The sequence below is a fragment of the Budorcas taxicolor genome, chromosome 11 (genome assembly GCF_023091745.1).
Source record: "Budorcas taxicolor isolate Tak-1 chromosome 11, Takin1.1, whole genome shotgun sequence".
NCBI classification, from domain to species: Eukaryota; Metazoa; Chordata; class Mammalia; order Artiodactyla; family Bovidae; genus Budorcas; species Budorcas taxicolor.
Window position 1 is genome coordinate 48875246 of NC_068920.1, and position 14738 is coordinate 48889983.

General features: G+C 56.0%; 1 protein-coding gene across 1 annotated transcript in view; it reads left to right on the forward strand.

Annotated features, from left to right (window-relative positions):
• The window catches only part of CPNE5 (copine 5), a 99570-nt gene extending 89373 nt beyond the window's left edge, over positions 1 to 10197 (forward strand). The window contains exons 16-22 of the mRNA XM_052648476.1: positions 4184 to 4234; positions 6191 to 6368; positions 6960 to 7087; positions 7331 to 7433; positions 8224 to 8281; positions 8693 to 8766; positions 9979 to 10197. Of these exons, the coding sequence (XP_052504436.1) occupies positions 4184 to 4234; positions 6191 to 6368; positions 6960 to 7087; positions 7331 to 7433; positions 8224 to 8281; positions 8693 to 8766; positions 9979 to 10197 (811 nt within the window). The remainder of the gene's footprint in view (positions 1 to 4183; positions 4235 to 6190; positions 6369 to 6959; positions 7088 to 7330; positions 7434 to 8223; positions 8282 to 8692; positions 8767 to 9978) is intronic.
• Positions 10198 to 14738: the final 4541 nt, after the last annotated feature.

Consider the following 14738-nt stretch of genomic DNA (forward strand, 5'->3'; position numbering starts at 1 on the left):
GCTCATGAGGAAAGAGCCTGACTCTGCAGTGAGGTCCTGCCCAGCACGCTCCCTGCCGGGACAGGTGCCGGGGCAGGGGTGTGGGTAGCCGAGAGCCCACAGGTGCAGGCAGGTGAGTGACTACACCTGTCTGGAAAGGAGACAGGCGGGGCCATTGCCAAAGGTTCATCCCAGCCAAGCCGGCGCTTGGCCGCCTGGTTCTCAGGGCAGAGGGAGGAGTCAGGCCCTGGGAAGCCACACTTACTCTCCCATGATGTGACTCCCTGCTGCCTCGAGCCTGCAACCCACAGGCTTGCAGCTCTCCTTGTCCCCGCTGAGCACATGCCCTTCCCGCAGTCCCCCAGAGGCCTCCCCGTCCCTCCCCCACGTCAACTCCAGCCCCTGCCCTTGCTCCTTCCCCGATCAGAACTGCTCTGTGCTCTATCCTATTGAAAAACCACCCCTGATATCCCATGGTAATTTTCAAGCAACCCTCATCCTGTTTATCCTTCCCATTTGCATGCATGCACGCTAAGTGGGGTGTGCCCGACTCTGTGACCCTGTGGGCTGTAGCCTGCCAGGCTCCTCTGTCCGTGGGCAGACTGCCCCCAATTTACAGGATACAGGGGGCCAGGGAAGATGATTATCTCCATTTTACAGAAGATGTCCGAGGCCACACCGCTTAGTCAGCGGCAGGGTTCATCCCGTCATCCACAGGCTGCGTTTCTTCCATAGTAATGAATCCACCGAGCTTCCCTTGTGGCTCAGTTGGTAAAGAATCTGCCTGCAGTGCAGGAGACCTGGGTTTGATTCCTGGGTTGGGAAGATCCCCTGGAGAAGGAAATGGCAACCTGCTCCAGTATCCTTGCCTGGAGAACACCATGGACAGAGAAGCCTGCAGACTGCAGTCCACGGGGTCGCAAAGAGTCAGACACGACCGAGCGACTCAACCGCCACCACCACCACCATTGAATCCGCCTCATAGCTACGAGGTGGGGTGTGAGAGAGATGGATGAGTCCAAGGGCTGGGTGCTGTGAGGTCTCGTCATCTTGCTGAGAGGGCGCTCACAGAGGCAAGCCCTGGCCCTCCTCCTCTCCTCTCTTCACACTCTGGAGAGCCTGGGTGAGGGAGCTGGCTCTAGGGAGCGAGAGGCCAGCATGCATGTCCAGGCAGGCAGCTGATGGAGGCGTTTGTCTAGGGACTCTCTCCTCCCTCACCCACCTGGACCAGGAGGAAGGTTCTAGGTGCCTCTGTCCCCTTGGAGTCAGAGATGGAACTGGTTGCTGAGCAGCCTGTCCTTGCCCTTAGGCAGGAGAGGCGAGCCTGCAGGGAGTCACTTTTTGACAAAAGTACCTGCTTTTCAGTCCCTTCCTTCCCTGAGCCATTTCAGAACGAGAGCAGGAAAGACTACTTAAGGAGTGAAAAGCCTGCTTCTCCCTCACCTTTTTTTTTTTTTTTTTAATGTGGACCATTTTGTAAAATATTTATGGAATTTGTTACAATATTCAGTTCAGTTCAGTTGCTCAGTCATGTCTGAGTCTTTGCGACCCCATGGACTGCAGCACACCATGCTTCCCTGTCCATCATTGACTCCTGGAGCTTACTCAAACTCATGTCCATTGAGTCGGTGATGCCATGCAACCACCTCATCCTCTGTTGTCCCCTTCTCCTCCTGCCTTCAGTCTTTCCCAGCATCAGGGTCTTTTCCAATGAGTCAGTTCTTCGCATCAGGTGGCCAAAGTATTGGAGTTTCAGCATCAGCATCCGTCCTTCCAATGAATATTCAGGACTGATTTCCTTTTAGGATGGACTGGTATGATCTCCTTGCAGTCCAAGGGACTCTCAAGAGTTACAACAATGCTTCTGTTTTATATTTTGTGTTTTTTTGGCCACGAGGCATGTAGGGTCTTAGCTTCCCAACCAGGCTTTGAACTCTCACTGCATTGGAAGGTGCAGTCTTAACCATTGGACCACCAGAGAAGTCCCTTCTCTCACCCTCTATTTGGAAGAGCCAGGCTGACAGGGTCCCTCAGCTGTAGTCCTGCAGGCCAGAACCGCCTCTTGCCACCCTGTGGCTCCTTCTCCTTCAGAGCTTGGAGTCTACTGAATGCTCTGGCCGAGGGCAGCAGACAAGGGGAAGGCGTGTGGGGAGGACTGTCCCTGGCCAGCAGACCCTGGGTGGGGTCTCCTGCTCACCAGGTCCTTCCCCCTTCCCGGAGATGGAAGGTTCCCTGAGCAGCAGCTCAGCTGTGATCAAGTGCAGCGAGGGCTGTGGTTTCTGATAGGGACTGTCTCCTCAGTGCACGTGAGGTGAGCCCTGCGTGCGTGCTAAGTCACTTCAGTCATGTGGACTCTTCGTGACCCCATGGACCGTAGCCTGCCAGGCTCCTCTGTCCATGGGATTCTCCAAGCAAGAATACTGCAGTGGGCTGCCATGCCCTCCTCCAGGGGGTCTTCCGGACCCAGCGATCAAACCCGGGTCTCTGATGTCTCCTGCACTGGCAGGCGGGTTCTTTAGCACTACTGCCACCTGGGAAGCAACCTCACCGTATATCATCCATGGTCAAAACTCAGAGCAGAGTCTTCCCGGGTGGGATCCCAGAGCCCCCTCCTCAGAATCGCTACTTGAAGGCAGGCGATGTTTGCTGATTCTGGGGCCCCATCTCAGACTAACTCCCTCCCTGGGAGGGAGGCCCTGGGACAGTCTTTGTAAACAAGCTCCCCTGGTGACTCTACACTCACTGTGTGTGAGAATCACGAGACTAGACTTTATCAGGGATTCGTGTCTCGTCAGCTTTGTTTTGTCAGCATCTGGCACGGAACCTAGAACAGCCAAACCCTCAGAAAGTTTTAACCCTGAATATGAATCCTCAAAGCCTAATTTTTTTTTTGTTATGGAAAAATTCCAAACACAGGCAGAAGTGGAGAGACGGTGTGATAAACCCCCGAGTACCCTCCACCCAGATTCGACAGTTACCAGCTCACAGAGTCTTGTTCCACACATTCACCCTTCCACCCAATTATTTTGAAGCTCCAGACATCATGTCTCATCCCCTAATTACTTCAGGATGTGTCTCTAAAATAGAAAAGGACTCTCTCTTTGTAAAATATAACAGCAATACCAAAATCGCACCTAAAAACCAGTAGTTCCTTAATGCCAACTGTCTAGTCAGTACTCAAATTTCTCCAGTTGTCTTATAATGTTTTTGAATTGGCTTATTTGAATGCAAAATCGAGGCAAGGTCCATATATTGAGATTGGTTGATTTGTCTCATAACTATCTTTTGTTTTTTGATCACGCCGCTCCTTGTGGGATCTTCGTTCCCCAACCAGGGGTTGAACCGGGGTGCCCTCAGCAGAGAAGGTGCCCAGTTCTAACCACTGGACCACCAGGGAATTCCTCATTATCTTTTCATCTAGTGGTTCCCCCAAGTGCCTGAAGGGCTTGCTAAAACAAATTCCTGCACCCCACCAGGGGATTCTGGTTCAGTAGGTCTACTGGGGCCTGAGACTCCTCACAGATTCCCATGTGATTCTGATGCTGCTGGCCCAGGGGGGACCTTCCAGTAGTGCTCCTACAGAATTTCCCACAGGCTCCCCCTGCATCCCCCACAGACCCTCACTTAACGTATTCTTCTGTCCCCTGTGTTTCCTGTAAACCACTGGTAGATAGTTCTGGAAGCTCAGCTGATTCCAGTTCCATTTTTTTGGCAAGACAGCTTCATGGGTGGTGTTTTGTTCTTCTCTCAGGTGATGCGCAATGCCTGTTTGTCTTTTTTTTTTTGCCAGGTTAAACAGTAAGGCTAAATCAGCTTTAACCCTGAATCTGACTCCAAATCTGAGCCAGGAATACAGGGAAACCCTACTTTACTGGCCTCCGGGAGGGGCCCAGGGGCAGGGTTTGGAGAGGAAATAAGTGATCGTAGTAGCCATGTGCCCAGCAGAATGTGAACATCTTTGGAGAGCTGTCCCACTGCCTCACTCTTCTGATGCTCACAGCAGGCCTCTGGGGGAGGGTGGGGCGGATGCTACTCTTCCAGTTTTCCAGACCTGAAGGAGACAAATGCTTCACCCAGGCTTCATACATGGCATGCAGCGGGGCTGGGGCGGAAGCCGGGGTTCTCACTCCGGTCCAGGATGCTTCACCCTCCCCACAGCCCTGCCTTTGGCCAGCTAACTCCCCTGTTGTCCTCCTTCTTCTAGGACCCAGATCAACTTCACAGTGGCCATTGATTTCACAGCCTCCAATGGTGAGTAGCAGGCATGGGCGGAGGAGCTGGATGGGGGCTGGGGGCCTGGAAAGGGGAGGGCTTTCCAGGACTGTGGTAGTTGTCCCTAGCTGGACGCCAGGTCTTCCGTACTCTCTGGCCTCATCCTCCCAAAGAAGAGGAACGTGGGCCTGGAGAACCAAAGATACAGCAAAGGTGGCAAAGGTATTCGCTGATTGGATCGTGGTCACTCGCAAAGCCGGGCTCTGGGCCCACATACCCTGAGCCTTGCTCTTGAGGACGCCCAGCCTCCCTGGGGGAGTAGGGGAGCCCCGGGGCAGAGGTGTTTCCTCACAGGATCAAACTGCACACCCCCTGTGCAGGCCGGGGCTTCCCCGGTGGCACTAGCGATAAAGAGCCTGCTTGCCAATGCAGGAGACGTAAGAGACGATTCCCTGGAGGAGGGCATGGCAACCCACTCCAGGTACTCTTGCCTGGAGAATCCCACGGACAGAGGAGCCTGGCGGGCTACGGTCCCTGGGGTCGCAAAGCGTCAGACATGACTGAGCGACCGTGCGCGAGCAGAAGCATAATGTGCAGGCCAGCCCGCAGGCCGGAGGCAGGCAGAGGCAGGACTGGGAGGCGGGCACGCGGGGGCTCCAGGCCTCGCCTTTGCTCACGCTGCCCCAGCTTCCTTCCTTCCCTGACTTCTCCAGGGTGGCCGAGCGGTTGGGAGCAATCAGTGCCTAACTGTCAGAGCCATGACAACCTTCCTTGGATTCTGGACCCGCATTAATCCCTGCTCAATCAGAAGTTCCTCAGGTCTGGTAGTCCGCAGGCATGTCAGAAGCCTCTCTCTGCAGGCCCTACCACAGCGGAGTGCTGAGATGTCAGAGCTGAGGTGCGGGGCTTAGTATTCATAACAATGAGGAGAGTTACAGTAACATCTGTTTAATCCTCACAATAGGCCAGTGAGGCGGGGCCTGTCATTAGTATAGTGTAGTGTTAGTCGACAAGCTGTGTCTGACTCTTTGCGATCTCATAGGCCGTAGCCCGCCAGGCTCCTCTGTCCGTGGGATTCTCCAGGCAAAAATACTGCAAGTAGATTCCCATTCCCTTCTCCAGGGGATCTTCTCGACCTAGGAATTGAACTCGGGTCTCCTGGATTCCAGGCAGATTCTTTACCATCTGAGCCACCAGGGAAGCCTGGGGACTATTGTTGCCCCCATTCTACTGCTGGGGAGACTGAGGCTGAGTGGTTAAGCATTCGTATCCAAGATCACACAGCAGGAAGCAGAAAGAGGGTTAATACTTGGCAGCCTGTGCTGTACTACTCTCGTTAATAAACAAGTAACTAAAATATGGACCGTATCAGTGGTGATAAGGGCTATGGAGAACAAGCCAGGAAGAGGGGTGGGGACTGTAGCTTTCAACAGGCTCCAGGGAAGACCGCAGCAGACCTGAAGAGGGAGGGAGCGAGGCATGTGCACATCTGTGGAAGTGTCCCAGAGCGGAGGGAACAGCCTTTGCCAAGCCCCTGAGGCGGGGATGGCGCGAGGCTGGAACCGAGGGAGTAACGGGATGGTAGGAGATGTGGAGAGGTGTCACTGGAGGCCAGCTCCAATGGGGCTGTGTGGGCCCTCGTAAGGACTTCAGACTCAGCTCTGGGTGAAATGGAAACATCGGGGCATTTTGAGCAGAGAAGAGGTGTGATTAGGTGAGTTTTGATGTAGACTCACCCTGACAGGTGTGCTGAGTGTGGACACAAGGCAGAGACCCGGAGATCAGGCTGCTTCAGTCCTACGAGCAAGAGGCTAGATTCACAGAGAGGGGACTCAGGCTCCATTCGGAGGGTTTCGCAGCCATGGTTTGCTCGAGAATTGAATGCTCAGTAAGGGAAGGAAAGGGATGCCCCTGGACACCCTCTTCTGCATTCCGAGCCCGGTGACTTGGCGTGTCCGGGCCACCCAGTGTCCCCCCTTCTCCCCACTTCGCAGGGAACCCCCTCGCAGTCCACATCGCTGCACTACATGAGCCCCTACCAGCTGAACGCCTACGCACTGGCGCTGACCGCCGTCGGGGAGATCATCCAGCACTATGACAGCGACAAGATGTTCCCCGCCCTCGGCTTCGGGGCCAAGCTGCCCCCAGACGGCAGGGTGTCCCACGAGTTCCCGCTGGTAGAAGACCCCGGGAGAAAGGGCTGTGGCCTGGGGTCGGGGGCCTTGCCCATCCTGCCCGCCTGGGGACTTGAGCTGCGGGCTTTGTCAGGGCAGGCTGCATGCTGGGGGTTGGAGCGGGACTTGTATCGGAGCTCGGATCAGAACCCCACTCTCCACCTCGGTCACAATCATCTCCCCTGTGAAGCCACCCACAGTGGGCTCTGCCCCCCTTTTCCCAACAAGACCCTGTGGAGGTGGAGTGGAGTCATGGCTGAACTATTCCCTAAGACCTCAGAAATGAGGATTAAAGGGGTCTGAACAACTGCAGGTAATTCTAGGATGGGAGGAGGTGTCTGAGCAGATACAGGGAGTAGGACAAAGAGCCCGTCTGGACACTGCTCACCTGGAGCTTGTGCTGCCCTTCATGGTGGGCCTTGGGGCTCTCTCCCCAGCCCCCACCCCTGAGCCCCCACCAGAGAAGAGTCTAGGAGGGCCCAGGCCTGCAGGCCTCCTCCATCCTGGCTCAGCCGCCCCCCAGACCACCCCTCTGCCCTCCTTCCCACCCCTCCTTCCTTCCTGGGCTCAGCTCCCCACCCCCTGTGCTTCCAGAATGGCAACCAGGAGAACCCCTCGTGCTGCGGCATTGACGGCATCCTAGAGGCCTACCACCACAGCCTGCGCACGGTGCAGCTCTACGGCCCCACCAACTTCGCCCCCGTGGTCACCCACGTGGCCAGGTGAGCACGGGGTCACTGGACAGCCCTCCCTGCAGCTCGCAAGGGGCTTCCTTCCGTCCCCGTCTTCTCAGGAAGGCGGGAGGGCGCGTCTCTTCCCACTGATTTACTTTTGGGGACGCCCTGACCCTAAAAAGATCCCCCTCCCACCAAAGAGCTGTCGCACCAGGGTTCAGGGTCCTTGTGCGGGGGGTCGGCGTGCCCAGCGTCCCAGCAGACAGACTGCTGCCCCCTGCCCTGCCCCAGGAATGCGGCCGCAGTGCAGGACGGCTCCCAGTACTCGGTGCTGCTCATCATCACAGACGGGGTCATCTCAGACATGGCGCAGACCAAGGAGGCGATCGTCAACGTGAGCGGGGGGTGGGGACAGGGGGTGGGGAAATCTGGGGGTACACCTTCTTGCCTCCTTTGGGGAGACCTGTGGGGCATGGCTTCTCTTCTCCTGGTTTGGGGCATCTTTGGGACCACTCCTGGTTTCTCGCTATAAAGCCTGGAGGGCCAACAGCAGGGTTTGGGGGGCAGAGGGGGTTCCAGCTGATGAAGGATCCGACTAGCAAACTCTGTACCCACCTCTTCATCACACTGGGTGGTCCACTCCCTCCAGACTCCTATGGCTCTCTCGTTAACCCACCTCTGGGGCTGCTGCCCCAGACCCCAGCCCAGCTTGGCCAGGTAGAAGAGATGGGAGGTCCCGAGAGGTGGAGACCTGGAAATGTGGAACCCCCCCACGGGGTGGTCTCCCTGCACAGGGGCTCTGGCCACAGCTGGCCCTCCCTCCAGGCCCACCTGATGGAGGTCCAGAGGCAGAGGAGAGGACGGGGTGTCTTGCAGAAGCAGACCTGTGACCCGCCTCCCCTCTGCCTCCCTCCTTCTCGATTCCCGCTTCCTCTCTGGTGTCCCCACTTCCATTCCCTTTGGTCGGTGCCCTCTTTCCCGCCTCCCTCTTTTGCTGTGTTTCTCCGTGTGTCTCCATCCTCCTCTTCTCCATTTCTTCCCTGACCGCCTCCCTTTCTTCTGTTGGCCCACGCCTTCCCTTCCCTACCCACGATCTCCCCTTTCTTTTAACTGGCCCCTCGGCTGGGCCCCCACCCTTCCCACCCCCCTCCACCTCCTGCGTTGTCTCCCACATTGCTTCTCAGGCCGCCAAGCTCCCCATGTCCATCATCATCATCGGCGTGGGCCAGGCAGAGTTCGACGGTGAGTCCCCACCGCCCCCTGACATGTTTCCCCAGAGGCTTCAGGCCCTTGGGAGTGACCCCTCCCAAAAGAGCAAGGACTCATACCCCAGTCTGTGCGAGACTGTCTGGGTGAGCAGGCAGGGTGTGAGAGTGCATTTGTTTGCACAGGGAGGGGTGTGTCAAGGTGCGTACCCCACACCCACACCCCAAGGCTGTGGGGAGGAGGCCCCAAGTCACTCCTCCAGCCTCCACCCTGGGAGCCTGCGGGGGTGGCGGGGAGGGCTGCCCGGGACTGGGCCTCTCCTGTCTCCTGGCTTCAGCTTTCTCATCTCTGACATGGGGGCCTGGGCTGGCGGCCTCTGTCCTGCCAGGCTCAGGTGCCCTCCGGTTAGTTCCCCCACCCCTTGTCTTTACCCCCTCCCCCCAACAGCCATGGTGGAGCTAGATGGCGATGATGTGAGGATCTCCTCCCGGGGAAAGCTGGCCGAGCGGGACATTGTCCAGGTGAAGCCCAGACCTTGGCTTTCCCCACAGAAAACGCAAGAGCCCCCCTAGCCAGGCTGACCTCACGCCCCCTTCTGGGGGCTTCTCTGGAAAGGGGCCCTGCAGGCAGGCATTGGTAGTCCTAGAATGGCTTGGCCATCATAGAAGGAGATAGGAGTCAGTTGTGGGGCTGGACACCCGCCTCACCATGTCTGAGACTCACCCCTAGCCTGGTGTTACCCCAACTGCAACGCTCACACCCAGCCCTCCCTGAGCCTGCAGTGTCTCCTGTAGAACACAGAGGCCTAGTTTCTTGCACCTTCTGTTGCTTTCTGCCGGGCTGCCTTCCTAAGTGAGGTGGCAAACCCTGTGAAGGTGGAGGCGGTGTCTAAAGGGCTGCTGCAGCCCTTTTCAAGAATGAGTGTTGCCTGGTTCACTGAATCAGTGCCAGCCTCCCCTCAGAGAATGGCAAATGTAACAGCAGACAGGTCTTTGTCCTCGGGGAATCCCTGTCCAGTCAAGCCTCAGAATGCGCCTCAGTAAGCACACACCCCTCTGTGACTCTGCTGCAGACTGAGGCCCTGGGGCTTAGGAGATTCAGAATAAAAAACACCCGACAGTCTCCATACTGCCTCCTCCCCCATTAAAAAATTGAGATGGGGGAGGGGTCATTCCAGATGTGGGGACCACAGTTGGGGGGGGCAGTCTGGGAGGTGTGTGCAAAGGCCTGGAGGCAGGCGTGAGCCTGAGGCACCGGGGTGGGGGTGGGGGTGGGGGCAGGCATCTCCCAGGAGAAAGCCATAGGAGTGGGACTGTAGGTGTTGGGCCAGAAGGGGAACCCAAAGAGACAGGAGGGACTCTGCTGCAGAGGTGGGAGGAGGCCTGCAGGGTCCGTTTCCCAGAAACCCGGCATTCCCGTCAGCATTTCCTGAGCGTCTGCTAAGTTCTGCTAAGTGGCTCTGCTTGGTGCAGATACTTCATCAGAGATTAAGGAATCTTGTTCAGTAGTGTATCCTGGCATGAACAGTGTTCAGGAAGTTATTTTTTGAGTGAATGAAAGAATAATGACTATGGTACAGCCCTTTAGAGAATCACTATGGTGAGGAAGGCTTGGGGCAAGCCAGGCAGAGGCTGGGCAGAAGTGGGACAGGAGCCCAGGCCTGGAGATTTAGGGGGTGGGGGCTGGTGTCCAGAGGGAGACCTGGCCTCACCCTGCCTCCCCCTGCTGGACAGTTCGTGCCCTTCAGGGACTACGTGGACCGCACGGGCAATCACGTGCTGAGCATGGCGCGCCTGGCCCGTGACGTGCTGGCCGAGATCCCCGACCAGCTGGTGTCCTACATGAAGGCACAGGGCATCCGCCCGCGTTCCCCGCCCACGGCCACGGCTCGCTCTCCCCCACAGTCCCCGGCCCGCACACCCCCAGCTTCCCCGCTGCACACACACATCTGAGCGTGTGGTCTGCTCAGATGGCTGGGGCTTAGGCCAGTAGAAAGGTGGGCGGGGCGCCCAGACCCTGCTGCGGTCCACCCTGCCCAGCCTATGGAACACGTGTGCCTGGGAGGCTGGCGGGGCGGGGCTTCTGGAGACTCCTCCCACACTGCTCCATTCCCCGAAGTCTGGAGGTACAGGTGATGGAGTTGGGGATCTGGGCCCCTCCTTCTCTTCTTTCACCGACGCCTGGTTCTGGACCAGCCAGGAAGATGCTAATCAGGACCATCGGGGTCCCCCTCAGCCCACCTAGGCAATCTTCGTCTGCTCCTTTATCACCCGGAGCCTGGGCTGAGCTTCCCACCGCCAGGTCGCCCGCTCCTGTGGTCTACTCCTATACCAGCCCCCTGACCCCCACCTCGGTATCTCTCCTGTCCCTGTTTCTAATGAACCCCATGAGGCTGCTGGGTTTTGAGGAATGCCCAAACACGTGACCCCCTCCCTGGGACCCTTGCATGTAGCGGGAGTACTACAGACCCATGAAGGAGACGCCGTGGTAGTGGATGGAGGCCGCGTGGTGGGCGAGGAATGGAAGCTTATCAGGCACAGAGTCCTTCCTCATGCCTCTCCAGCCCAGTATGATGCTGGTTCTAGACAGAAATCCACAGGCCTCTCCTGGTCTGTGCCCATAGGGACCTTAGCAGTTGGCTGCTGGCCTCAGACAGCCCCTTCTCTCCCCAGAGGCTGCCCAGGGTCCTTGGGGTGCAATCCTCTACCACCTGGAGGCTTGGGCAAAAAGCAGCCCTGCTCCAGCACTCTGACACTGCCCCTCTATCCCATGGGGATGGGGGATCCCTGGGTTTAACCCTGCCTCCAGCCCCTGCTGGCTGCAGGATCCCAAGCAAGGCCTTTCTACCTTCTGGATCTCAGTTTCCACATCTGTAAGGCAAGAGGGTTGACCAGATGGCCCTGGGTTTACCTTCAGCTCTAATGGTTTGAGAGTCCATGGTCGTCCCATGTCCAGCTTCCCCATCCCACTCCTCACTAGTGCTGCCCTTTAAGGCCGTCTTGGCTCTAGGGTCACCCTGTTCCATCCCATCACCCCAAATCCACCCTAGTCCCTCAGCCTTGGGCTCCTGGCCTCTGAGCCAGAGCCCTTGCCCCTGTTGTGGGAAAGGTGAGAAAGATGATCTCATGCCTGGGCCTCCCCGCAGCTGCCCAGCCTTTACCCACCTGGGGAACAGGTCATGCATGCCAGTCCCTCCTGCTGCATGGGGCTCCTCTGCCCACTGAACCTCCCATGCCTGGTGGAGACCAGGCCACACCACGTCTGTTGTGGACACTGCTTCCCTTCCCATCATGCATGATGGTGGCATTTCTATGCTGTCTGGTCCTGTGCCCGTCTCTGAGACAGTCTCTGTGTGGAATTTGCCTTAAACTGAAGTAAATTGGATTCTTTTACTAGAGTTCTTTGTTTTCCTTTGTCCTTTGAAAAATAGCACAGATGTTGCTGTGTGTTCTCCTCGCTCTCTTTTTTCCCCTCTTTTGTTCCACAAAAATGTGCTGAACAGCTATGTGCCAGGGTCCGTGCTAGGCACTGCGGATGCAGCAGTGAACGAAACACGGGGGCCCCGTCTCCATGTCGAGCTTACAGCGGACACGCAATAGGACAGGGGAAACACAATAAGCACATAAACGAATAGGTAAATGACGATTTCCAGTGGTGGTAAGTGTCACAAAGGAAAAGAAGAGCATAAGACGATAGAGAGTGACAGGGTGACGTTTTAAATGAGGTGGTCGGGGAGGGGCCCTCTCTGAGGAGATGACGGTTAGATGAACCCTAAGCAAAGGAGAGAGAGAGAGGCATGCTGGTATCTGAGGCAAAAGGGCGTCAAGAAGCAGCACATAGAAGGCCCTGGGGTGTGTTTGAAGGACAGCAGGAAGCCAGTGGATTGAACCTGCATTAAGGAGGGATTTCCTTGGTGCTCCAGTGGTTAAGATTCCACACTTCCATTGCAGGGGGCACAGGTTCAATCTCTGGCCAGGGAACTAAGATCCTGCATGCCACAGCGGGCAGCCAAAAGCAACAAGGAGGGGACAGTGCAGGAGATGGGCTTGGGGGTGGAGAATCTGGAATGCACAGGGCCTTGTAGGTCACAGTATGGTCTTCAGTGTTACTCTGAGTCGATCAGGGAGCCACTAAGGAGGTGAGACAGGTGAGCAACATGATCAAATTAGTCTGTGAGTGACTTTGTTGCATTTGCTCACTCATCTCTCAGCAAGTGTTGAGTGAGCATTAGTGCCAGGCCCTGCCCAGGTTTGGAGACCCTGCTCACACACAGTTGCACCCTTCACAGGCCTCTAACCCCTGCTTTGGAGAAATAAGCAATAAATACTACCGCCCTAAGGTATCAATACGAAACCAGTGGGAAGGGCCAGGACCTGTGAGTACCAAAGGGGGACTCGGGACAGCCTAGACCACTGGTCCCCAACCTTTTGGGCACCAGGGACCGGTTTCCTGGAAGACAGTTTTTCCACAGGGTTGTGGGGATGGTTTCGGGATAATTAAAGCACATTACATTCATTATGCCACTGCTGATCTGACAGGAGGCCGAGCTCAAGGAGTAATGTGAGCGATGGGGAGCGGCTGTAAATACAGATGGAGCTTTGTTTGCTCACCCACTGCTAACCTCCAGCTCTGTAGCTCTGTTCCTATCAGGCCAAGGATCCGTACCAGTCAGCGGCCCAGGGGTTAGGGACCCCAAGCCTAGACAACTCACAGATCACGTGTCCAGGATGAGTTACTGCTCCTGTGTGACAGGGCTGTCTCTCCTCCCTTGCAGGACTGTCACAGGGCCAGAGTAACGTGCAGGTGTGCACATAGGAAGCGTGAGACATGCACAGGACCTGCTGTGCTCAGTGTGCAATAAACACCACCTTCCTCCTCATCGCTCTTCACATATAAACTCCTGTGGCCACGAGGGCCCAGGATCACAGGGAAAAGGGGTCTCTCCCTTCTCTGGGTGAGTTTGCTCTCGGATTAGCCCTCCAGGCAGCCATTCCCAACCTGCACATCACAAGACATTGGTACTAATTACACCAAAGTTTGGGACTTGCTTGCTTCTGACAATTTTATAGTAAATTAGAGCTGATTCACCACTGTCCTTATAATTAGATGCCCCTCTGACTTGCACTCTGATCTGCTTTGAGTGGGAACCGGGTGGGGTCACAGCTCTAGAAGAAGGAAGTTCCCATAACCAGTGGCCTGATTTCCCTCACCTTGGGCACCCATGGGAAAGGGTTGGGAGGAGAAGACTGCCTGGCAGGGGAATTGAGGCTCAGAGCCGCCGCCCCAGGGCACCGGGAGCGTCTTCATTGTGCTCAAGACAGTAGCTTCTCTCCTGGGTTCTTTCCCAACGATGTGTTCCACGGAACACTGGTTCCCTGGCAGGGGTTTTGGGAAGCTGCTGGCTCCAAGGCCCTCTCAGAGTCCCAGGGGCTGTCAGGGTGTTTGAGGCTCTGATTAGTCTTATGGCAAAGAGACTATATTTCTTAAGCTTTTTGACCATGATGTGTGTGTGTGTGTGTGTGTGTGTGTGTGTGTGTGTGTATTTCGCTGTAACACCGTCACCGAGCAGAAGCTGTCTCGGGAATTTCAGTGGAGACACACTTCCCTGGTTCCCAGGCCAACACAAAAGCCTGAGGCTTTTCCCTAGGAGGCCTGAAGGAGGGCATGGAGTTGGGGAACTTCTCAGAGGGAATGGGGTAGCAGAGGTGAAGCCATTTGGTTCCGGACAGAAGGAAGAGGCCTCAAAAGGCGTCTCTGCCCCGGCCACATCAGGAAGAGAAACCACAGAGAAGAAAAGAGGGTGTTCAGGAATTCACAGACTCATGGCTCCACTTTGACTTTACTTCATGGGGTTCCTATATTGTGCTGAGAAGAGTGTGTGTGGCAGGGCTGGGGGAGGGCAGGCAGAGAAGGGAGAGGAGATTGAAGGGGCCCCCTCTCGGGACTATGAGCCCCTACTCAGCCTGCCAATTCAATCTCCAGGCCTTCAGCATTGAGGACCCCAGGTTATCAGCCTCCAGATCATTCTGCTAATCATTTCTCAGCCTTTAGAAGTCCCTTTCCCACTCTCATTTCAAATGCCCCTGAATTAACAAAAATAAGATTATACTAATAATAGTAATGACCAATACTAAAGCACCAGGCATTCCTTTAATCACTGTATATTCGGGAAGTTTATCTTCTTAACAACCTGTGAAAAGGGTACTATCAGGATTCTACTTTCCAGATGAGAAAACTGAAGCATAAAGAGGTTAAGGGGCTTTTCAGGTCATACAACTAGAAAGCCATGGAGCCCATCGGTATCCATCTGAGCCCCAAGGAAAAATGGGCACCACGATCTAGTTGCTGTTTAACTGCTGCGTCACGTTTGCTGGGCTGCCTCCCGTCTCTGGATCTTCGTCTCCCTACTGGTAAAATGGAGGGGATGGGATCTAACGTCGCTAGGGGTCTTCCCATCTCTTTTGAATTTCAGCCTTCCCATCAGCCTAATCTC